The sequence below is a fragment of the Ictalurus punctatus genome, chromosome 26 (assembly GCF_001660625.3).
Source record: "Ictalurus punctatus breed USDA103 chromosome 26, Coco_2.0, whole genome shotgun sequence".
In the NCBI taxonomy this organism is placed as follows: Eukaryota; Metazoa; Chordata; class Actinopteri; order Siluriformes; family Ictaluridae; genus Ictalurus; species Ictalurus punctatus.
Genome location: NC_030441.2, coordinates 6,773,322 through 6,798,556, shown reverse-complemented (window position 1 = coordinate 6,798,556; position 25,235 = coordinate 6,773,322). Strand labels below are relative to the sequence as shown.

The following is a 25,235-nucleotide window of genomic DNA, read 5'->3' as shown; positions in this document are numbered from 1 at the left end:
TCATCTATGTTTTTAGAACTGTAATTTCAGCACTAATATTTGCCTCCCACAGAAGCTGAAAGCATACTCCTCACTCACTAGCTGCATTTACATGGACAACAATAATCCACTCTTAACCAGATTAAGACCATACTTTGATTAAGAAACTACCATGTAAACAATAAAAAAAAATTAATAAAAACACCCAAAACTGTATACGGTACCATAACGAAGACGAACTGTATGTTGAAATGATACGTGAAATTCTGGATGGACGTCAGACGGCGTGGCGCGGTGACGTAATGACGCGGGCTGTTAATCTAATTATGTTCAATAACATGTAAAACGGGAACATGACAGGAGTATTCTAAAAGCGACTCATGTAAACACCTTAATCACATTATTATCTTACTCAGAGTAAGGTCAATAATTAGATTACTGCTGTCCATGTAAACGTAGTCACTGTAAGACTTCAAAGAAGATCTACTAAAGAGCTTTGCAAGTTCCTCAAACACAGATGATTACAGTAGCTGCGTTTACATGGACAACAATAATCCACTCTTATTCCGATTAAGACCATACTTTGATTAAGAAACTACCATGTAAACAGCAATTTTTACTTACCTTAATCTGATTAAGGTCATACTCGAATTAAGCTCTAATCGAATTAAGACAGGTGGAGTACTCCTGTTTTAGTCACATTATGGACATGTATTACAGACATGTAAACACCTTAATCACATTATGAACGTTGTGTGAGAGTTTTCGCCGCATTTTGTGACAGGACATGATCACATACGGCAGTTTTACGTTTTATGGAGAACAAGAGAGTTTGGTCACGTCCCAAACCGCATAGTTTCCTACTATATGCCTGTAGTGGGGAAAATACATCTATCTCGGCTACTACATAGACGGTAATTATGCGGTTTGACACACGGCTTCAAGCAGTTGTCTATTAGCACGTATAGCATGACAAATAATTAACTGCACTTAAAGCGTTCGTAAAAAAAAAAAAAAAAAAAAAAAACTGTATACGGTACCATAATGTAGACGAACTGTATGTTACTACGTGAAATTCTGGAGGGACGTCGGACGGCGTGGCGCGGTGACGTAATGACGTGTGCTGTTAATCTAATTATGTTCTAAAACATGTAAAATGGGTACATGACTGGAGTATTCTAAAAGCGATTCATGTAAACACCTTAATCACATTATTATCTTACTCAGAGTAAGGTCAATAATTAGATTACTGCTGTCCATGTAAACGTAGTCACTGTCTAAATCTACTAAACCTTATTGGAAAAAAAATTACAAATGTGTGTTGTTTTTTTTCAAGATTTATTGTGTCATTGAATATTGTGTGTTTAAATACACAACTGCAGTTCAAATTTTAAAAAAGTTAATTGTTAAGCAAAAATGTTGTTAATTTAATTAATTCCTTAAAAGCTACCTAATGAACATAAACATGAAAAAGCTAAAAACTACTGCAGAAAATCTCATTGGAGCAACTTAATTTTTAAAATGATTGTCAAATTAAAAAGCTGTGTTAGTAATTATTGTCATGATTTCCCCTCGCGCTAGCGCTGTAGCATGCAGCGCACTCCAAAGCTTGAATCGCAAGCGCGTGCTTCTGGGTTTCAGTGACATTGACTTTGTTTACTTTTAACACATGCATTTGTTATGATTTCTGTCCTGTCTCCGTCCCTGTATTGTCAATATTTGTTCCCTTATGTATATCACTGTTCTCAGTTGTTTTGTGTTTCATACGTTTGTTATTTAAACCCCTCGTTTAAAAAAAATAGTTGGAACAACTTAATTTTTATGAGTAATCAACTTAAAAACTTGTTTTTTTTTTTTTACATATTATTAATTAAGTGTTAATTTAAAATACCTTTGATTGTAGAGGAAAAGATAATTTGTCTAACTCAATGTAGTTCGTTGGTTGAACTGAATTTCATTAAAGCTGTCATAATTGAAAAAATTGCTGCAAACTGTTGCATTAATTTTTTTGTTGGGCCTAAACATTTGTTTTTAGAGTGCCACCCCTGATTATTGATATTAATGCTGAATAATGCATGCGGAAAATTTAAATATCGATGTTAAAACACTGAAATAAGGGCAGCATTCCGATATTTTGCATAGGACCACCAAATCACTAAATCCTCCCCTGTATAAAATGTCATGTCTTTATCCTGCTTTTCTCTGCTCTTGCATGCTTGTTTTCTAATCATTTCTTTAGCCTGAGGAGGCATAGAAGGGGTGACACAGAATTTGGATTTGGGCCATGTGTGTGTCCAGTGCAGGCCTAGATATTTACCCTTATTCTTCAACATAGATCCAACATAATGCATAACGGCTACACTCTAAAGGTCTCTTCTCCTCTCAGTCACTCTGACTAAAAGGTTTCCTTTTTCAGTGTCATGTCCCTCTCTCACCCTATTGCAAAAGATAACCTGAAGCATCTCACCACACACAAAAAACGCACTCCGTGGTACGTTAATATAATGCGGGACAGTGCTAAACCTTGAGCTCCATTCTGTTAGCGCTATTTGAGCTTGCTACAGTTGAGTGCAAGGGTTTGAATGTAGCTAAATGTACATCTATTTTTTTTTCTTTTTTAATACAAATGAATTTGATTTATGGATATTAATTACAATAAGTTAAAAAAAATTAAATGTGGTGTAAGAAACAAAAGAATTTCTCCACAACGTTATTCGTCCCTTGATCTGAAGAGAAAGTGTATTACATCTAGCAATTAGAACTGACGTTTGATATGAGGAAGAATGTGGAAATATAACAACTCTGAGTATCCCAAAGAAGCTCAGAATTTTTTTTTTTTATAAATTTTTGCAACTGTATATTTAATAATTGTAATTTGTAGGCCCACTTAAATGAAAATAATAAAACAAACTAATGAAAGAAAAATTTGTTAAACCAGCAAAATATACGCTGGTTTTTTTGTTGTTGTTGTTGTTGTTGTTGTTTTGTTTTTTGTTTTTATCTTAAAGAATGACACATTGCCTAAAGAAGAAATGTTTGTTGATTAGATAATATCAAAACACCAAATAGAATACATGGAATTATATTTTACCTCGACCTCGAAAACTCGCTCGCTGTCGTCTAAGAAGATGACTCGGAGGCGCATTGTCGTCTCTCTGGCTTTATGGTGCTGTTCACTACTTCTTTCCTGCGCCTTTACCAACTCCGATCTGTCTGCCATCTTCTTCTGCCCATTGAACAACTCGATCTACATCCCATCTCTTACGTCCGTTCGGGAAAGCTTTCATTCATGTGCGTGAATCACATCTCCCGCGCATGGGTCGCACTGTCGCGCATCCTGTCATGGAGTCACTCGTAGTTACGTCACATCGCCAGCCCCATAAATCAGTAGGCTAGTTTATGTTACACTTATTTTCTAAAGTGGCATATTAAAGTCGACCATTTAAGTTTGTTGGAAAAAAACAAACAAACAAACAACAAAAAAAAACACAGAGCCACATTCTGTTTTAATACCACCCAGTCAATGAATTGACTTACAGTTGTGCCAAAAGTTTGCATACCCCTTGCAGAATCTGTTAATCTTAATACTGTTAACAAAATAAGAGGGATCATAAAAATCCCATGTTGCTTTTATTTAGTACTGTCCTGAATAAACTATTTCACATAACAGATGTTTACATCGGTGTAAATTGTTAGTATTTAGTTTAAAGATCTGGGGTTTTTTGTTTGTTTGTTTGTTTGTTTTTGTTTGTTTGTTTGTTTCATTTAGTACTGCCCTCCAGATGCTAAATAATATAGTTACATGTCTCCCAGAAGAGAAAATACTAACAATTTACTCTGATCATCCTGTTCAAAGGTTTACATCCCTCTGGCTCTTAATGTATCATGTTACCTCCTTGAGCATCATTGAATGTTTGCATCTTATGTAATAGTTGTGTACGAGTCCCTCAATTGTCCTTGGTGTTAAATGATGGATCTCAACATCATATAGTCGCTGTTGGAAAGGGGTCAAATATGCAGAAGATGCTAGAAAGGCAAAGAATGTGCAGGACCTGGAGGATTTTTCTGAAGAACAGTGGGCAGTTTAACTGCTCAGGACAAACAAGGGATTCATGAACAACTCTCACAAAAACAACAACAACAAAAAAAACAGTCATGGATCATCCAGGTAACGACACACAGCATTAAGAATCAAGGGTATGTAAACTTTTGAACAGGGTAGGTTTTATAAATTGAACTATTATCTTGTCTTGTGGACTATATGAAAACATCTGTTATGTGAAATAGTTTATTCAGGACAGAACTAAATAAACAACATGGGATTTGTATGATCCCTCTTATTCTGTTAACAGTATTAAGATTAACCGATTCTGCAAGGGGTATGAAAACTTTTGGGCACAGTATATTGGGTACATTAGGTGAAGTGGGACTGGTAAACTTAGCTGCATTTATTTTCTGGCCTGATAAGTCAAAGTCAGACTTTTGTTTGAGTGGAATTCCCTGATAGAAATGACATGGCTTAAGTGATGTAATATCATATAAGGGTATGCAAATTCCAGAACCTTGCTGTTAAAATATGGTAGTAATTTTTATTGCAATATGGTAAAATTGTTCCCTGCCCATATATTATACCGTGAAAGACTTTACAGTGATGTACAAAAAAGAAACTAAAACTGCAAATTGAAGGTCAGATTTTTGCTGTAAAATTGCCACTAAATCCTTGTATTAGCTTTTATAGCATTACTATTCAATATTGCCCCCCACCCCCCATTTTTCCACGTACATTTTTTATTTATTTTTTTACTGCTGCTATTTAACAACGTGTCCCTGTAAATTTCACTGACATTTTTTCCAGTGTAGGAAACATTTTAGTCAGCGAGGCTAAGGGAAGAGAGACATGCAGAGTGTAGCCATTAGGCATGTTGAAGAATAGCAGTAAAAAACAACTTAGGCCTGCACTGGACACACACATGATTCTATGTCAGCCCTTCTATGTCTCCTCAGGCGAAAGATATAATCAGCAAACAACCATGGAAGAGCAAAAGTAATTCAGGTTAATTGGGGCAGTCTTGAGACACATTTTAAAATGAGTAGAAAGAGGAAAGTGTAAGGGGATATAATGGATGCATGAAACACCCCCAAAACAATTGTTCAACGATGCACTGATGGTATTTATATGCATTGAATGGTGTTTGTATGAATCATCTTAATATGGAGAGAAATAAACTGGGAAATATAGAATGTAACTTAGGTTAGTATGCAAAAGATTTTTACATGGTGTACTGTGATCATATAAGTTTAGAGATTGATGCTGATGCTTTTTTTAATGATAAAATTTTACTTACTTTTTAGTGGTGTTATTCTACTGTGATTATTACTTAATCTATTCAAATTGAGTTTTAGAAACATGAATTTGAATATTGAAGATTTTCTAAACCTGCCTCATCCATCCCGATGCCCTTCTCATTACCTGAAAACCATTTGCTGCTGTTGAGGATGGGCCTATATGGACAGCCTAAAGATAAACTGGGATTACTGTGGACGGGACCACTTAGAAACCATAAAGATGGTTTGGGACTGCAATTGCTATGAACAGTTTTGCACCAGTCTCCATTATTAAACAGTCAACAGATAATGTTAACAAAATAGACTTCATGTAAAAACTATAACGAATTCAGAAATAACTCTGATGTTCATATTCATAAGTTGCTCATAAGTTCATGGTTAAACAATTACACATTTTAATAGTATATAGTTATAGAAGGGAATTTATTTACAATCTGGTGTCACCCAGATGAGGAAGGGTTCCCTTCTGACTCTGGTTCCTCTCAAGGTTTCTTCCTCATATCATCTCAGGGAGTTTTTCATTTCCACCACTGCCTCTGGCTTGCACATCAGGGATACATTTATACATATAAATATTAATGGTATCAATAAATCACATGTCAATAACAGGATTTTGAGAAATCGTATCCAATATTGCACACCTACACACTACGGACAATTTGGAAATGCTAATCAGCCTATGATGCATATCTTTGGACTGGGGGAGGAAACTGAAATACCCTTAGGAAACCCCCAAAGCATGTGGAGAACATGCAAGTTCCACACACATGGGGTGGAGATGGGAATCGAACCCTCAACCACAGAGGTGTGAGGCAAGCATGCTAACCACTTTGTAACACTCAAAAATAAACAAATACATTATCATCACATAAAGACAACAAAATGAGATAAACCAATGAAAAAGAGTAAATCAAAAAACTACCAAGCAAAGAACAAGGCAATTCATGTGTCCCAGAGAGTTTTGGTAGTTGGATGGATTCAATGATTTTCACAATTTGCCTAGATGTGAATCATTGCTGTACAGTTGGTTTAAAATTCATGTGATGTTCCAAAATACTGTTCTTCTCCACATATTACCAAAATATATTAGAGTTACAGCAATTGAAGTTTCAATAACAGACATACCAATCTTCTCAGTATTTCTCACAATAGAAATGGCTCTCTACATCATAGACACACAGTCAGCATTTATACTTTGCCAGTGATTTTAAACTAGCCAGGTATGGCAGCCCTGTCATTAATTGTCCTGTTCACTGCTCCTGCCACAAGCATAAGGCAGCCTGATTCCTGAACCAATAGTGTTCTATTTGGGTGTTGTCCTAGTTTTGGCCACTAGGTGGTAGAATAACTCCATGGCGCTAAAAGGGAAAGCTTATATCTGACAAATAGCAAAAAAAAAAAAAAATACTATAAAAATTTAAATCATTGGTTCAAAAGTCAATAGTATTTTTAACAGAACGTAAAAGACTATGAAGATATGGTGACAAACATGTCCCTTGACATTTCAGTCATGTAAAATAAAAAATAAATAAAAATAAAAACCCCACAAAAACCCATTTTAAAAGCATCATTATATGATTCTTTATTACAATTTTTACGATTGCTTACACACGCAGATTAAAAATAACACACAGTGAAACCCGACATTCAAGGAGCTAAACCTCAGCCCAGATTTGCACAACTATAAGCACTTCTCAGCCTCACAATGTTTTGCAAAACACTACACACAATGTTTTGCAAAACACTAAACACACTTCTCTACATTAGACACAGAAATCAAATATGATGTCACTTCTTTGCTATTTCAAGGTACTGCTTTCCAAAATACCACACATATTAACCAACTGATCAAACAGGGCTGTCACGTGTACAAACACTAAGGTGCTTAATTGTAAACTCAACAATCAAACATAGCACAATAAATAGGCAATAGGTGAGTTTATCTGTCTTCAAAAACAATGGAAGGCAATGTTGCAGAACTTTCAGTAAGAGGAAGTGGACGAGGGAGAGTGACGATGAGAGGGAACTTATGGAGGAAGAGGGGTAGGAAGAGGAAGAGGTAGACCTGGAGAAGGATGTGGACAAAGAAGACGAGGTCCAAATTTATCAGATGGGATTTGAGCAACATTGGTTGACCATGGGTTGACATTGAGTGAGGCTGGACAGGGAGTTCAGCCCAATCTCAGCAGATATACTGTTGCAACAATAATTTGGACATTTCTATAAGAGCACAGGTAAAAACAACTTTTCTCTACTGTCTACAGTAAAATCACTACAATGTAACCTGTACAATGTTACAATGTAACCAGAATGAGGTCCTCCACCGCCATACCAAATCAGGTCCTTACAACACAGCCCACATACTCACATTTTTAGATAGACTACACAACATTGTCACAGCAGAAGTCCAAAGGGATGCAGAGCAGATGAGATACATTGTCATCTGGGAAAAAGTTTCTTTCCACCGATCGGCTCTGTTCCAAAACTGGTTTCATGAACATCCCCAATTTTCACTCCAATATCTCCCACCATACTCTCCCTTAACCCCACTGAGGAGTTTTTTTCAGCATGACGATGGAAGGTTTACGATCTCCAGTTTTTGTTTATGTTTTACTCATGTTGTTTTCTTATGTTAAACATTAGTGCAAGGTTTAACAAATGTGTACAAAATAAAAACAAAAAAACTAATTAATAATATGAATAATTTTAGAAAAATCTGTCTCTTGATTTCATGTCATTTGTATTATCAGTATTAAAAACCTTTATTTTGAATATACAAAAATTTGTGGAGAAGTAATTCCAAGGTCAAAATTTGGAGGTAGAACCGGGCCTTCAAAAGTGGACATGGTGAGTTTCTCTCCAATTTTAAAAAAAGTAATTCATTTACTTTTAAAATGTAGTTTTTTCACATGGGCAATTTACATGTAATTGGTGTTACATTGTTTGATGTTTATGTAAAAGGTTTCTATTGTTCTATTGAACAATAATTGAATGGTATAATTTATTGATTTTAGTTTGATCAGTGGTGTATGTTTTCAAGATGATATTACCACCATCTTAGAAAATGAACCTTTTATGAGAATTATTATTTTTTAAATATATGTTTACAAAAATGTTCAAATTTTTCAATATTTATTAATTAATGTTAGAATAATTAAACAGGAATTATTGCATGTTTGAGAGGTCAGCTATAGCAAAGTTGACTGCTGCAGAGAGACATTATACAGATTATACAGGCAAAGAAGAGATGCAGATCATGTTCATAGGGCATCTTATCTTCAAAAAACAAAAATATGTACAGGATATAGAAACAGGAAAAAGAAAGAAAATAAATGATCTCTCAGGGAGAGCCAAGTGAGCACAGCACAGGACATGGAAGGTGAACCAGGCAAAGCACAGACATAAGATTAAAACACTAAAGACAGTAGTGTTACGTTCTCCAAGCTTTAACACTCTCTGCTCTGTGACAAGATGCATCATCATCCTGAAAAATTCCTTCATCATCACCAAACCTATTTTCTAACCATGGAATGAGAAACATATCCAAAATTTCAATGTACACCTGTGCATTAACTGTTGAGGTCTCCCCTGGTCCTTTACCTGACATGCAACCCCATATCATTTATGAGTGGGGCAATTTGATTGTTTTCTTTAGGCAGTCATCTTAATATGTTTAATTAGAACGGCACCAGACAAAAGTTCCAGTATCATCTCCTTGGCTAATGCAGATTCGTGATTCATCACTGAATATTACTTTCATCCAACCATTCACACTCCATGTTTGCTTCTCTATAGCCCACTGTAACCTTTTTTTCTTCTATTTAGGTGTTTGTGCTGGTTTTCATTTGGAATTTTATATACGTAAATCCCATTTCATTCAGCCAATTTCTTCCAGTTCTGTCACAAACACTGACTCCTGTTTCCACCCATTTGTTTTTCATTTGTTTTGTTGTACATTTTCTATTTTCAAGGCATATTGCTTTGAGTTTTTTATCCTGACAATTTGCCATCTTCTTTGATCGACCCGTATGTTTTCCTTTTATAACCTTTCCATTTTGCTTATACTTGCACCTAAATTTAGACACAGCTGACTGGGAACAACCAATATCTTTTGCCACACTCTGTATTGGATTTCCTTCTTGAAGGAGTTTTATAATCCCATTCATTATTTCAATTCACAAATCTCTTGTTGGTGCCAAGTTTCCTTTCAAAAAGTCCAAGGTTAAGGTCTATAAGCACTCTCTTTTAACTGCAGACTAATTTGCATTTTGATAATTGTGCTGCTATATGTTTTAGAAATGTAAATTACAAGATATATATATATATATATATATATATATATATATATATATATATATATATATATAACTTGTACATCAGAGAGAGATAGTTTGTATATATTGTAACCTTAGTTTTGACAGGTATAGGTCAAAGGTCAAAAAGATACACATTCTAACTCTCTATATCTAGATCAAAGGTCATGATCATAAAAATATTTATAGTTATGTTAAATCTGGATCACATCCATTCGTTACCATACATGGTACAGCCATGTGTTTTCAACCCACACACGTTGCACACATGTTCTTTCTAACACTCTGTGGTAGGTCATAAAAATATATATAGTTATGTTAAATCTGGATCACATCCATCCGTCACCATACATGGTACGGACATGTGTTTTCCACCCCACACACGTTGCACACGTTCTTTCTAACACTCTGTGGTAGGTCATAAAAATATATATAGTTATGTTAAATCTGAATCACATCCATTCGTCTCCATACATGGTACGGCCATGTGTTTTCCACCCCACACACATTGCACACATGTTCTTTCTAACACTCTGAGGTAGGTCATAAAAATAAATAGAGTTATGTTAAATCTGGATCACATCCATTCGTGACACAAACGTTACATACCTGGTACGGCCATATGTTTTCCACCCCACACAAGTTGCACACATGGTCTTTCTAACACTCTGTGGTAGGTCATAAAAATATATATAGTTATGTTAAATCTGGATCACATCCTTTCGTGACACAAACGTTACCATACCTGGTACGGCCATATGTATTCCAGACACCCCACACACATTGCACATGTTCTTTCTAACACTCTGAGGTAGGTTATAAAAATATATATAGTTATGTTAAATCGGGTTCCCATCTATTCCTGACACAAACGTTACTAGTTATGTTAAATCGGGTTCCCATCCATTCCTGACACAAATGTTACTATACATGGTACGGCCATGTGTATTACACATCCAAACAAAAATATGACACACACAAACACACTTTATTTTCACATTATTTAAAAGGAATTTAAGTGTTATGTACTAAATTAACATAATTATGAACACAAGTTGCTAATTGACAATCATTTTTAAAATTACGTTTTTCCATTTAGATTGTCTGCAGTAGAATGCAGTCTTTTAAACCAGGAAAAATGACTGCCTTTAAGTTTTATAACAATAGTAAGTAAAATCCAGTGTGATTTACATTACAAATCTCATACGTAACATCTCTGCAGGATTTATAGATGTTAAAGCACTGAATGAAATGAGCAATATAGACAAAAAAGAAACACTCTGTGTCTACTACTTTTATCTCTCTCATAGACCTATCCACAGTCCAAAGGCTGTGGAGCTAGAAGGCTACGTGTGCGAATGACAAAAAATTAAAAAAAAATAAAATAAAAAATGTATCAATACATGAAATTAGATTACACAATGTAGTTGAGGTTTACATGAATAAGCAGAATAATCATGCTTATCTTTCCTATAGCACAAATGAAAAGCCCTCTCTAGATGAGCAGATTTGTCAAATGAAACTTTTTCCTTCTTATCCACTGCTACGGTAAACTAAAGTGTAGATATTCAAATTACACTGCTAAATATGACTAGCATTAGCTACGTGTAGTAGTGCAAAATAGTCCATCAAATGTATTAGCAGGTGTAGCCCATACACGAGTCCACTATTGGTCATATCACTATTGAGAACATGCCCCCAATTCATTGCTTTAGTAGAATTTAATGGTAAGTGAAATGATAATCACATTGTAATGTCCTTAGTATTTGTTCAGTCTACAGGTCCTCTAACACTCTGTTAAATGAATAAATGTAAATGTACTACAACGTAAAATTTAGTTTTAAATCAATTAATTCAGAAATTACACACAATGTTAAGTTGATGTAATTGTCAACATTATTATGTCAACACAACTCATCAAAATAATGTGTACGACTTTAAATATTTAATTAATTCAATAAATAAGAATTTTTATCTTGCAACCACACATTAAATTTAGATTGTGGGGGTTTGTTTTGTATAGCTCCGCTGTTAGAAAATACATGATGGTTGAATGTGAACATAAATGAGCAGAATGTAAGCTTGTGAAATAAATGAAACTTTATTGATTGCACTTTTTGAGAAAATGGCATGACTTCGAATAAAAATTTACTGAAATAAATACTCTAAAACATTGATATACCCGAAGAAATATAAAAAAAAAAGAAAAAAAAAAAGAAAAAAAAAGTTTTTACATACCTTCTAAATAGGTCCCTTTAGGAGGTAAACGTTTTAAAGACAGTGTTTTATAAGAAACGCGCGTATTACATGCCTTCTAAACCTAACCCTTTAGGATGTAAAATGTTTAAAGTGCTGCTTAAAAGAATCTAGAGTTTTGTTTAAACTAGAAGACACATTTTCCGGGCAATGTCTTGTAGGCCTATACACAGTGTCCTACACATCTGAAGTGTGTGTGTGTATGTGGGTGTGGGGGTGTGCGTGCGTGTGTGTGGGTGTGTTAGAGAGAGAGAGAGAGTCATGTGTTTCCTGGGGGTTTGCTGACCAGAATGCTTACAGTGTGTTTATGTTAATGAATTAAGGGACGAGTCGTGTGTTTCAGGGTTTTACGATCCCTACCAATGTGTACATTTGTGGTTTAAGTGAATCTTTGTTTCTGAAATTACTTCTGTGGTAATTATCAGTTTGTGTAACTAATCTATCAGAAAATACTAGACCTGGTGACTGAATGTGGTAGATGTATTAGAATTTTGGACGTTATGCATGTGTAGCTCCCTATGTGTATGATCTATGTGTAATCCTTCTGTCAAGAAATGAACAGACTGAGGTTTGTGAAATAATTGAACTATTTATTGGCTACGTTGTTGAGAAAAACACTGTGATGTGTAAAACATTTCTACAGTCCTTCAAGGCTGTATGATGTCTTTGTTCTCTTTTACTGAAAGAAAGATCAAAACCATCGGTGTCATTCGTTGTGGAGACTGAAGTGACAATATGTCTGAAGAAAATAAAAATATGTATTACATATCCTACCTTCTAACCAGGTTATTTTAAGGGTGAAAAAAACTTTTTTAAAGACGGTGTTTTAAAAGAGTCGTGCATTTTGTTTAAACTATAAACAAGATTTCAGAAAATGGTATGCCAACGAGGATACTTACACAGAACTATCGCTAAATACATAAGCTTTTGTCTATGCTTTGACATCCCATGTCCCAGCAGTACATTTATGACCTCTGATGACCATGTGGGTGTGCGGGGGTGGGTGTGAGAGAGAGAGAGAGACACAGGATATGAATATGAAAATGAATCAAGACAGATCTAAATAAACAATAAAGTTCCAATGAACAGTAAATCTACATTTTCTCCTCCTCTAACTTGTTCAGTACTCGTAATACAGATTAAATACGTGTGGGACAGATGCTGTAAACTATGGATCTGATCCAATGTTATTTGGGAACAAAGATCAATCTGAATTTTCTCAACATAAATGTTGTGTGTGTAGTTTGTTATCAGATTGTCTAGACGTACATCACACATCTGATAAACGAGATTTCCTCTCCCGTGCTGTAATGATGGCTGGAAACTAGGACTTAATGGCATATACTGTAGAAAGGTCATATAGAACATAGAGAAATCTCAATGGGAATTAAGTCACCTTTCACGTTGCTTTTTATTATGATCACAACCAGATAGTTATATTGATTCTGAGTTTAATAAAAGATTAATGTTTATATTTTTTTTTATGCTGAAGAAGCAAAAATCTAAGTAACCCTTAACCTTCAGACTGATGATTTGCAATGTCTGAACACGATGCTTGAAAAGAAAAATGTATAACGAACTTGAAAAGTTGGAAAGGGGCTCTATGAATTAGTAAATGGGTGTCTCTCTCTCTTTATATCGCCATTACAGCAGTGTTTAAACAGATACATAGCAGACAAATATACATATAGACAGTTTTATTTTGTACACGCATACCAACTTAATCTTCACCTATCATCGTTCCCTGTTAATGAAATCTGTCAATACCTAATAAAACAGTTTAAGTCACTAACCAAAGTAAGTATACAAACTGAAGCTATGATAAAAGAACAAAAACAATGAACCTTTCTCAAAGAAATTCCTAAATCCTCTGACCAAGTATATGGCTGTACCATCTGTCTATTAAATAAATGCCAGTCCTTCATGCTGAAAAAGAAGGATCCAAATATAATACCAGTAGTTTGGCACTGTGACTCAAAAAGTTGTTTTATATCTGAAATCTGAAAGCTAACTACTGTCCCCAACTGCTGTACAATACTGATAATGCTCTTACAGTTAAGAGGGCTGAATGGCAGACCTTGTTAAATAATATTTTATGTTTCTTCCTCATAATGTGTTATATTTTATAAATATATTCTTATACATCTTATATTACTTTTTGCCTTTTCTTATACGTTGAAATGGGAGAAGAGGGGATCGATGCTGGTGCGAAGGTGATCCTGCACAAGGACATGTCTTTGTAACTGTAAGGGACAAGTCAACGTAATCCTTCACATGGTATTCATAAGGTGCCATAAGTTTCTGCTTCTCTATGGGTCATGCTGAAGTTTGAACAAAATGGTTTGACTTAATATCCGCAGCAGTAGTGCACAAGTCATTTCTTCCTAATTTTTTATTAACTTTTATTGTATGCCTAAATGCAATAAAAGTTATTTGCCAGATTCAGATGCTCCTAAACAAATTATTATAAAGTATGAGTTGGTAACTGATCAACAAAGACTGTACTATCCTTTCTAATATAATGCATTAAATATGGACCACTATTTTCACTGAAATATTTCAGAGATTTTTTTATTACACTAGTTTACACTAAATGTCTAATATTCTGTTCTGTTGGAAATATGCCTGAACTGTTATTCCCATCCCCCCCCCCACCCGAACCCCCAGATCAGGAGTGGGTAAAGACAGACTGGTGATCTGATCTATATTATATACACCTGTACCTTAGATAATGCCTCTCTGAACGCCATGGTGGGACGTTCCCGAGTTGAAGTACTGTACAAGTCCTAAGCATTAGATCACCCCAATTACTCTTGTATACTCTTTCCAAACCATCGTGATCTTTGCCTGACGAAACCATACACAAAACATATTTGACATTTGGGGCCTAATTCTAAAATCACCAGATACCAAATGCACAACCGTTTTGTCTCGCTGCCATCACAAAATTAAAATGTTTAAACCTTAAGTAACGTAGTCACGGAGGGTGTATATATTTTTCACACTACATGAAGTTTGGGGATCCTTATAGACTGTGGAACAGAAATGTACTCAGTGTGTCTCCGCCGTTTTATTTTATATTGGAGTACAACCATTTTTCTTTTTTACCATTAAGGATGAAACACTTGTTTCTTTTAAAACATCATCTTTAAATGTTTTTCTACCTCCTAACTAAAACCTTGGACTTAAGACACGATCCTTGGAGTTGTTGATGCCCTGCTCAGGGTTAAACAACAACGTCTTTACATTACCTTCATTAATAAATTGTCAAACTAACCTCTTGGTTTATTTATTTATTTATTTATTTATTTTTTGGAGCAAAAGTCAGGTCCTCTCTCATTTCAACAGGTCCTCTTGTTGGTGAATACACAGCAATCTTCTAAGGGTATTAGGATTTCTCGGAGCAGACATTGTAACAGATAGTTGTAGAGTTTCTTCTGTGTTTTAACTACGACGTCTTAACCATTATTTTAACACTGAGACACATGACTCCCTTTAATTCGTTAACAAACACGTTTGTAAGAATTCTGGTCAGCAAAACCCCCCGAAAGAACACCTGTGTCTCTCTCTCTCTCTCACACCCACCCCCGCACACCCACATGGTCATCAGAGGTCATAAATGTACTGCTGGGACATGGGATGTCAAAGCATAGACAAAAGCTTATGCATTTAGCGATAGTTCTGTGTAAGTATCCTCGTTGGCGAACCATTTTCTGAAATCTTGTTTATAGTTTAAACAAAATGCACGACTCTTTTAAAACACCGTCTGTAAAAAAGTTTTTTTCACCCTTAAATTAATCTGGTTAGAAGGTAGGATATGTAATACATATTTTCATTTTCTTCAGACGTATTGTCACTTCAGTCTCCACAACGAATAACACTGATGGTTTTGACCTTTCTTTCAGTAAAAGAGAACAACGACATCATACAGCCTTGAAGGACTGTAGAAATGTTTTACACATCACAGTGTTTTTCTCAACAACGTAGCCAATAATTAGTTCAATTATTTCACAAACCTCAGTCTGTTCATTTCTTGACAGAAGGATTACACATAGATCATACACATAGGGAGCTACACATGCATAACATGTCCAAAATTCTAATACATCTACCACATTCAGTCACCAGGTCTAATATTTTCTGATAGATTAGTTACACAAACTGATAATTACCACAGAAGTAATTTCAGAAACAAAGATTCACTTAAACCACAAATGTACACATTGGTAGGGATCGTTAAACCCTGAAACACACGACTCGTCCCTTAATTCATTAACATAAACACACTGTAAGCATTCTGGTCAGCAAACCCCCAGGAAACACATGACTCTCTCTCTCTCTCTAACACACCCACACACACGCACGCACACCCCCACACCCACACACTGTCACCAGAGCTCATAAATGTAAAACAAAACTCTCGATTCTTTTAAGCAGCACTTTAAACATTTTACATCCTAAAGGGTTAGGTTTAGAAGGCATGTAATACGCGCGTTTCTTATAAAACAACGTCTTTAAAACGTTTACCTCCTAAAGGGACCTATTTAGAAAGTATGTAAAAACTTTTTTTTCTTTTTACATTTCTTCGGGTATATCAATGTTTTAGAGTATTTATTTCAGTAAATTTTTATTCAAAGTCATGCCATTTTCTCAAAAGTGCAATCAATAAAGTTTAATTTATTTCACAAGCTTACATTCTGCTAATTTATTTTCACATTCAACCATCATGTATTTTCTAACAGCGGAGCTATACAAAACAAACCCCCACAATCTAAATTTAATGTGTGGTTGCAAGATAAAAATTCTAATTTATTGAATTAATTAAATATTTAAAGTTGTACACATTATTTTGATGAGTTGTGTTGACATAATAATGTTGATAATTACATCAACTTAATATTGTGTGTAATTTCTGCATTAATTGATTTAAAACAAAATTTACGTTGTAGTACATTTACATTTATTCATTTAACAGAGTGTTAGAGGACCTGTAGACTGAACAAATACTAAGGACATTACAATGTGAGTATCATTTCACTCACAATTAAATTCTACTAAAGCAATGAATTGGGGGCATGTTCTCAATAGTGATATGACCAATAGTGGACTCGTGTATAGGCTACACCTGCTAATACATTTGATGGACTATTTTGCACTACTACACATAGCTAATGCTAGTCATATTTAGCAGTGTAATTTGAATATCTACACTTTAGTTTACCGTAGCAGTGGATAAGAAGGAAAAAGTTTCATTTGACAAATCTGCTCATCTAGAGATTGCTTTTCATTTGTGCTATAGGAAAGATAAGCATGATTACATTTCTGCTTATTCATGTAAACCTCAACTACATTGTGTAATCTAATTTCATGTATTGATACATTTTTTATTTTATTTTTTAAAATCTTTTGTCATTCGCACACGTAGCCTTCTAGCTCCACAGCCTTTGGACTGTGGATAGGTCTATGAGAGAGATAAAAGTAGTAGACACAGAGTGTTTCTTTTTTGTCTATATTGCTCATTTCATTCAGTGCTTTAACGTCTATAAATCCTGCAGAGATGTTACGTATGAAATTTGTAATGTAAATCACGCTGGATTTTACTTACTATTGTTATAAAACTTAAAGGCAGTCATTTTTCCTGGTTTAAAAGACTGCATTCTACTGAAGACAATCTAAATGGAGAAACGTAATTTTAAAAATGATTGTCAACTTAACAACTTGTGTTCATAATTATGGTAATTTAGTACATAACACTTAAATTCCTTTTAAATAATGTGAAAATAAAGTGTGTTTGTGTGTGTCATATTTTTGTTTGGATGTATAATACACATGGTCGTGCCATGTATAGTAACATTTGTGTCAGGAATGGATGGGAACCCGATTTAACATAACTAGTAACGTTTGTGTCAGGAATAGATGGGAACCCGATTTAACATAACTATATATATTTTTATGACCTACCACAGAGTGTTAGAAAGAACATGTGCAATGTGTGTGGGGTGGAAAACACATGGCCGTACCATGTATGGTAACGAATAGATGTGATCCAGATTTAACATAACTATAAATATTTTTATGATCATGACCTTTGATCTAGATATAGAGAGTTAGAATGTGTATCTTTTTGACCTTTGACCTATACCTGTCAAAACTAAGGTTACAATATATACAAACTATCTCTCTCTTACATCCTATATATTTAATGAGTTTTAATAACCAAAAACTACTGATTCAGTGTTGTCAAATTACATGCCATGCATTAACTACTCCTATTAACACACCAGATTATTTTTGAGAGCACAAATTCACCATAACTTTTATTCTATTGATCAATTATCACTGTTTATTGCATATCAAAAACACAAGCTGTCATACCAGATGTAGTAGAATAACCACCTACAAAAATGCAACATTTGTAAGTTTTTTCCTCCTAAAATACAACACATTTTTTTTCCTTTAGGAGTAGCAGCATTTCATAGCCAAAGCACAAAAAAAAAAAAAAAAATGCATTTAGAAGTCATCCAAAATAACACTGACAAACTAATACAGAAATGAACTGACCTGAAACTGTGACTGCATTATTCAAAGGTTTTTAGTCCACAGCAAAAGAATAAGGATTAAACTATGACTAAACTATGCATCTCTACTAAACTAAACATTTGAAATGTAAAGGTTTCCACAAAGGTATAAAGATTGTAAAGAAAAAAAAACCCAATTCACAATTTATGGCTCATGCAACAATAAATTTTATAAAAGTAATATTAACTCTTCCGTAATTAATGAGGCCAAATCAACATGTTAAATAGTCTCTCCATGCTCATCATGGCATCCTGATGGGGAAAAGAATTCCACCTGACCTAGAATTGTACTTTACCTTAACTGAGCAGAAAAGATGCACACTTTATAAAAAAAAAAAAAAAAAAAAAAAAAAAAAAAAAGGGGGGGGGGGGGGGGGGGGTGGTTACCACGCTTCAGAGGTTTTAACAATTTATGGCAAACCACACATAAATGTTCATCAGATGTGATGATCTAGGACAAAAACAAGATATGAATGAAATTAGGGTCACAATTCAGAGTTCAGTTCTCTCCTGATGAAGAGGGGCACTCCTTTGTATCTCCTCATCTGATGTATGTCCCCTCTCTTCCATTTTCTGCTCCTCACTGTGTGCATCATGCATCTTACTTTTCTTTTTCTTTACCTTTTTCTCCCTGTTCTGGTTATGCTCACCACCTTTTGCCTTCTTTTTGCTTTTCTTTTTCTTTTTGTCTTGTGCAATGGCTGCAGGGTCTCCTTTCTTCTCAGCCCAAATTTCTTTTAGACATGCTTCAGGTAAACAAAAAGGTGGGAAATGTGTTTAATTTTTAAATGTGTACCTAAATGTAGACTTCATCCATCCATCCATCTATCTAACTATCCATCTATCAATCCATCAATCCATTTATCTTCATTTTGCATCCTGGATTAGTTTTTACATTGTGTGGCATAAATGTGACATAATGGTGGGTGATTTTCATTTTAAGTGAATCAGACACATTGTCAAACACAAACTAATATGTAAATGTGAAATAAAGAATGAAGTACAATCAAATAATTAAGAACAAGAAAACAGAATCTTTTGAACTTCAGCCAGTAACTTGCAAATGGCCAAGTTAAAAAAACAGTGGGCCTCATTTTTCAACTTTTTCTGTTTTAGTAAAGTTACCAAATACTATTTCGATATTAAACACTTTCTCAGATTTAGAAGTGAAAGTTATTTTTGACTGTGACAATACAATATATAATTTAAAAGTGCAACAGCACATGAAAGGCTTTTGAATTAAAAGTTGTATTAGAGTGAATTCAATGAAATGAAAAGATGCATCTACAGTGCTGTGAATAAGTATTCCCCCATAATGATTTCTTCTGTTTTGGTGTATATAGCGCTTTTTTAACCTTAGCGGTTCCAAAGCGCTTTACACTGGTTTCTCATTCACCCATTCACACACACACACACACACACACCAATTGTAGCAGAGCTGAAATGCAAGGCGCTAACTTGCCATCAGGAGCAACTTGGGGTTCAGTGTCTTGCCCAAGGACACTTTGGCATGTGGAGTCATGTGGACTGGGAATCGAACCACCAACCCTACGATTAGTGGACAACCCACTCTACCACCTGAGCCACAGCCGCCCAAACTTGTTTATGCCTCTAGCACTAATACAGTTGTTAATTAATTCTGCCAGGTTTCAACCTTAACCATATGGCTCAGTGATTTCCAAGGATTCCAAGGTTGATCAAGGACACTAATTTTAGTGCTTGGCTGATTTGTAAGAAGGTTCATTCTTCATGCATGATCTGACCTTGAGACCTTGTGGTTTTGCTACTAAAAGCTTGATATCAGTTGTTATGAATTAGGGACGCTACTTTAATTTAAATTAAATTTATTGGATGTTTCATGCATGTATGTATATTTAAAAATTGTAATATCTATGAATGCAAAAGAGCTTTATGCACTATAACCTACATGTGTCTTGTCCTTTCAGAACATGTTTCTCACACAGGTATGTCATTAGGTCTTCCTCCTGGCTGCCTTTATACCAGTCTTCAATAACATCTTCATACTGCTCAACCATCACATCACACTAAGAAAGGCAGAAAAAGAGTCTTACCAGAGCAATAGATTATTGTATAATATACTGCTGCATGTCATTAATACAGACATGTACAAATACACTCACCATCCACTTTATTAGGAACACCTGTACAACTGCACATTCATGCAGTCATTTAACCAGCCAATCATATGGCAGCAGCACAAAACAAAAATCATGCAGATACAGGTCAAGAGCTTCAGTTAATTTTAATCAAACCTCAGCATGAAGAAAAAGTGTGATCTCTATGACTTTGATCATGGCATGGACGCTGGTACCAGAAGGGCTGGTTTAGGCATTTCATAAACTGCTGATCTCCTGGGAATTTCACACACTACAGTCTCTAGAGTTTACACAAAATGGAGCAAAATAAAATAAAAATAAAAACACAGAGTGAGCAACAGTTCTGTGGGTGGAAACGCCTTATTGATAAGAGAAGTCAGAGGAAAATGGCCCGATTGGATACAGCTGCCAGGAACCATATAGTAACTCAAATAATCACTCTTTACAACTGTGGTGAGCAGAAAAGCATCTCAGCATGCACAAAGCATCAAACATTGAGGTGCATGGGTTACAACAGAGGAAGAACACATTGGGTTCCACTCCCATCAGTCAAGAACAGGATTCTGAGGCTATCATGGGCACAGAATCACCCAAACTGGACAGTTGAAGATTAGAACGGGGGGGGGGGATCACCCAGTCTTTCTCCAGTCTTCAACTGTCCAGTTTTGGTGAGTCTGTGCCCATGATAGCCTCCGGGTCTTGTTCATGGCTGACAGGAGTGGAACTCAATGTAGTCTTCTGCTGTTGTCACTGAAATCAGTGAGGTCACTTAGATCACATTCTTCCCCATTCTCATATTTGAGGTGGACGTTAAAGGAGACCTATAGTGAGCCTTTTTACAAGATTTAATATAAGTCTCAGGTGTCCCCAGAACGTGATTGTGAAGTTTCAGCTCAAAATACCCCACGGATCAATTATTATACCATGATGAAAATGCCCCTTTTTGGGGAAGCAAAAACACGCTGTTTTTGAGTGTTTCTTTAAATGCAAATGAGCTGCTGCTCCCCACCACCTTTCCAGAAGAGGGCTCTGCCTTTAGAGCTCGTGCTTCAAATACTACAGTAAATGATCCATTACAGCTTGTACAAAACGTACACAATTTTCAAAAAGACATGCACCTTACTGTATTGTGCATAATAAAGGCGTTTTCTGGTTAAAAATAAAAATGACAATATAGCTCTGGTCTCCGTGAATACAAGCAGGGACAATGGTAACTTTAGCCACATTAGCCATAGAATTTGCTAACAAGCTCATTTGGAAAGGAAATTTGCAAACGTTCACAAAATATTAAGTGCAATACTTATGACTTCTGCATATGAAGCTGGATCACGAATAGCTGGTACTGATCCATGCTTGAGAATCAAGTTTTTAACAAATCCTGCTTTGTATTGACCCTCATTTCCAAAGCAGTCTGGTGTAAAATGATTCGCACAAACATACACAAATTTAGGTATTTTTGGGGCACATTTCCTTCAAAAATAAAACTTATCCACTGCGTCTTCAGTGGCTTTTATGCCGGGAGTAGATGAGAACTCTTATGTTCATTCTTACAGCCAACAACAGAACACTTACAAAGCTTAAGAAGCTGAGACATTCTTATTATCACTGTAGCTGTCCCAGCACGGAAATCATGATGGACTGTGTGCAGCTCACTCAAGGGAGGATCTATGCAAATAGGGCAGAGACCCTAGGCGGGGCTTGTTCCAACGTGACGTTACGTTTGGGCGAAAATGAAAACGGTTCATTTTGAGACACTGTTTATGATTTATTGGGAATATAAAAAAATGAGTGGGTGGATTTTTACCATTGTAGGGTGGTTGTGTACAATCTGCCAACACAGATTTTTGTTCAAACACCATTTAAAAGTGAATTTTGCATAACAGGTCTAACAAAAGCTCTTGACCTGAATCTGCATGTTTTTTTTGCATTGCGCTGATGCCACATGATGAAGTGGATGGAGAGCGTAGAGTATTAGCCATTTACAGTTCGATTTTATTTATATTAATGGCATTTGGCCTTATCCAGAGACATCTTCATACTGACATTGACATTTACCTCATTTATACATCTGAGCAATTGAGGGTTAAGGCCTTGCAAGGCCCAACAGTGGCAGCTCGGCAGTGATGGGGTTTGAACTCATGACCTTCTTATCAATAGCCCAACATCTTAACCACTGAGCAACCACTGCTCATTTACATTTACTCATATATGTTTGTTTCATACATACCTGTTTCTTGAGGTCAGATACTTCGGCACTTGTCTCATTCCACAGCTCATAAGGAATGTCCATGACAACCTTCACTCCTTTGTGGACTAAGTTATGTAAGGTCGAAAATGTCTCAGACATACCCTATACACCGAAAAAGAGAAAATGAAACTGTACTGAATATCAAACTGTCCCATTATACCATTATACACCACCAGACCTGTTACATTATACACATTTTATAGTGTAAAATCAGCTACAAATCTATAGAAAGTACAAACAAACACTACTTTGTTAACTAGGAAAGTGAGGAGAGATTTACTAATCTATGTTTTAGTTACAGTCAAAATGTTACATATCCTTTGAAAAAGTGAAGACAAGAAATTTAATTTGTACCAGCAAGACATTTAGTGTAGTGGGTTTTAAAAATGTAGATACTAATAAGAAAAATTTTATTGATACAAACTTTTGAGCTGTACATCCCTTTTGGCTGTTTTCAAAATATTTTTCTGTTGATTTTATCTTATGTTTTGAATTAGTGCTATGTTACAGGACACTTGTTTTAAAGATTATATAAATGTATAGTTTTGTAAGAGTTGTGTAATGTTTCTTCTGTTGTAAAGTGTTTTGTATACATGGTATAGATCAACCAAAGAATAATACAATGATTACAATACTAAATAACCCAATAAAATAATTACAATAATAATCAACATACAGATCAAATAACTGTTTACTACTGCATAGATTTATGTAAAATAGTGTATCTGCATTAATGCCAACAGTTGGGTTTCTTAGATTATCATGTTGTGACTGGGAAAGTATTCTTGTTACAAGAACACTAGTGTTGAAGCTTTTGTGGAATGAGCTTATTTTGAGATGGTTTTGTATTGTTTTGATCATTGTAGAGCATTTTGGGCATACATTGTATGGCATTATGTTTGTGCAAGAATTCAGAACACACAAGCAAATATTTTGACAAACAAAAAAAAAATTGTTTGTTTATTTGCACACACAGTAACTTAATGTTGTAAATAATATTGTTAACACATGAGGGATTGGAAAAAGCGAATGTGCTGCCAAACAAAATCGGTGACAGCAGTTGTAAAAACTGTAAGTTCCATGTCTCTCACCTTTGCAAAGCGATTGCTGCCATCTCTCTCTTTGTGTAAATTGTACTGCAGGATCCTTGAACATACACTTTCCATTACCTCTATGAATCGAATGTCACTGGAAGACAGAGACACACACACACACTGAGTTATACCTCAGTCCACAGAGGTATAGTGCTTCACAGTTTATTATAGAAACGATTTGTTTATGACAGTAAAGGTCTGCTATGAAAACATGTTAAGGAAAGTTTACACTTACGATTTTACATATTTGATAGGTGGTGCACTTTTATCGTCCAAGAAACGGTAGTTCGTCTCTATCACTTCTTTCGTTTTCCCTGTTTCTTCTAATGCGGATTTCATCTCAATACTCAAAAACTTACATACTGTAAAATAAAATCAACAGGGCACCGCACAGAAACTTACACAGCCGCTTTAAACAACTCGTCTTCGGTTAAAGAGGAAGCACTTGAGTGTGACACAGCCTGGTCCCACTTCTCCTTTTGAATATCTCTGTTCACAGCTGCGTCTACACTCAGTATGCTAACATTCACAGGTGTTTATTCAACAACTGGTAGAAAAGCTAACAGACTAAACAGAATGTTTACCGAACAGAAGGGTGGTAGTTCACCACCACATAAGAAAGGTTTTAATCAGCCAGGGATCCTGAACTGGACAAACCTACCTTCACATTTATTCGGTAAATGCACCCAGTCATCGTCGTCACTTTTACGAGCCGCTTGTGTACTTACGAAAATTAATGCTATAAAAATCAACACATTCATTTCAAACACAGTATTCTATGTGTTTATATATTTATTTTAAATACAAATAAGATAAATAAGATTGCCGTTATCGGCTTCTAACCAGTCCCTAGTTCTGTAGCATTCACTTCCGCAACTGCGCTGTCCAAAAACAGACCTCCTACACTCAAGACCAATCAAAGCGGACGAAGTGGCAACGCAGAGCCTATAGAAAATTGAGGGAGAGCTACGCAACCCCGACCACCACCCTCCCCCGAAAGTGCGCGAGAGAGACCGAGTGTGTCCGAAAGTGTCCGAAAGTGCCCAAGAAAGACCGAGTGTGTCCGAAAGTGCCCGAAAGTGCCCGAGAAAGACCGAGTGTGTCCGAAAGTGCCCGAGAAAGACCGAGTGTGTCCGCGAGAGAGAACATAGTAACCGATCAGCGGGTGTTGCCGTCAAGTCGGACGTCTGAATTTTACATGTAGCATCCAGAAACACTTGTCACTGAATAGGTTAGGTTAATGCAGTGCCTGTATGTAGAAGAAGAAAGTTCAACATAAGCCTGTATTATTAAAAAAAAAAAAC

The 25,235-nt window shown here is 35.5% G+C and overlaps 2 protein-coding genes across 2 annotated transcripts in view; both read right to left on the bottom strand.

Moving 5' to 3' along the window:
* Nucleotides 1-3,248, bottom strand: part of LOC108258306 (FERM domain-containing protein 7) — a 66,367-nt gene extending 63,119 nt beyond the window's left edge. The window contains exon 1 of the mRNA XM_053676355.1: nt 3,071-3,248. Coding sequence (XP_053532330.1) covers nt 3,071-3,199 — 129 coding nt within the window. The 5' untranslated portion in view covers nt 3,200-3,248. The remainder of the gene's footprint in view (nt 1-3,070) is intronic.
* Nucleotides 3,249-18,209: 14,961 nt separating this feature from the next.
* Nucleotides 18,210-24,831, bottom strand: cnpy3 (canopy FGF signaling regulator 3). The gene is made up of 6 exons (XM_017457942.3): nt 24,593-24,831; nt 24,167-24,293; nt 23,929-24,025; nt 22,817-22,939; nt 20,400-20,517; nt 18,210-19,218 (listed from the first exon to the last, which is right to left on the bottom strand). The coding sequence occupies exons 1-6, from the start codon at nt 24,690-24,692 to the stop codon at nt 18,965-18,967; spliced, it is 819 nt and encodes a 272-aa protein (XP_017313431.1). The 5' UTR covers nt 24,693-24,831; the 3' UTR covers nt 18,210-18,964.
* Between the last annotated feature and the right edge of the window lie 404 nt (nt 24,832-25,235).

Bases quoted from the DNA above. Each gene is read 5' to 3' on its own strand.
- cnpy3 (XM_017457942.3), bottom strand. From the start codon at position 24,692: ATGAATGTGTTGATTTTTATAGCATTAATTTTCGTAAGTACACAAGCG. The intron at 24,294-24,592 runs GTAGGTTTGTCC...TTTATTTTACAG, and splicing joins TTTACCGAATAAATGTGAAG to TATGTAAGTTTTTGAGTATT. The intron at 24,026-24,166 runs GTAAGTGTAAAC...TCTGTCTTCCAG, and splicing joins CCTATCAAATATGTAAAATC to TGACATTCGATTCATAGAGG.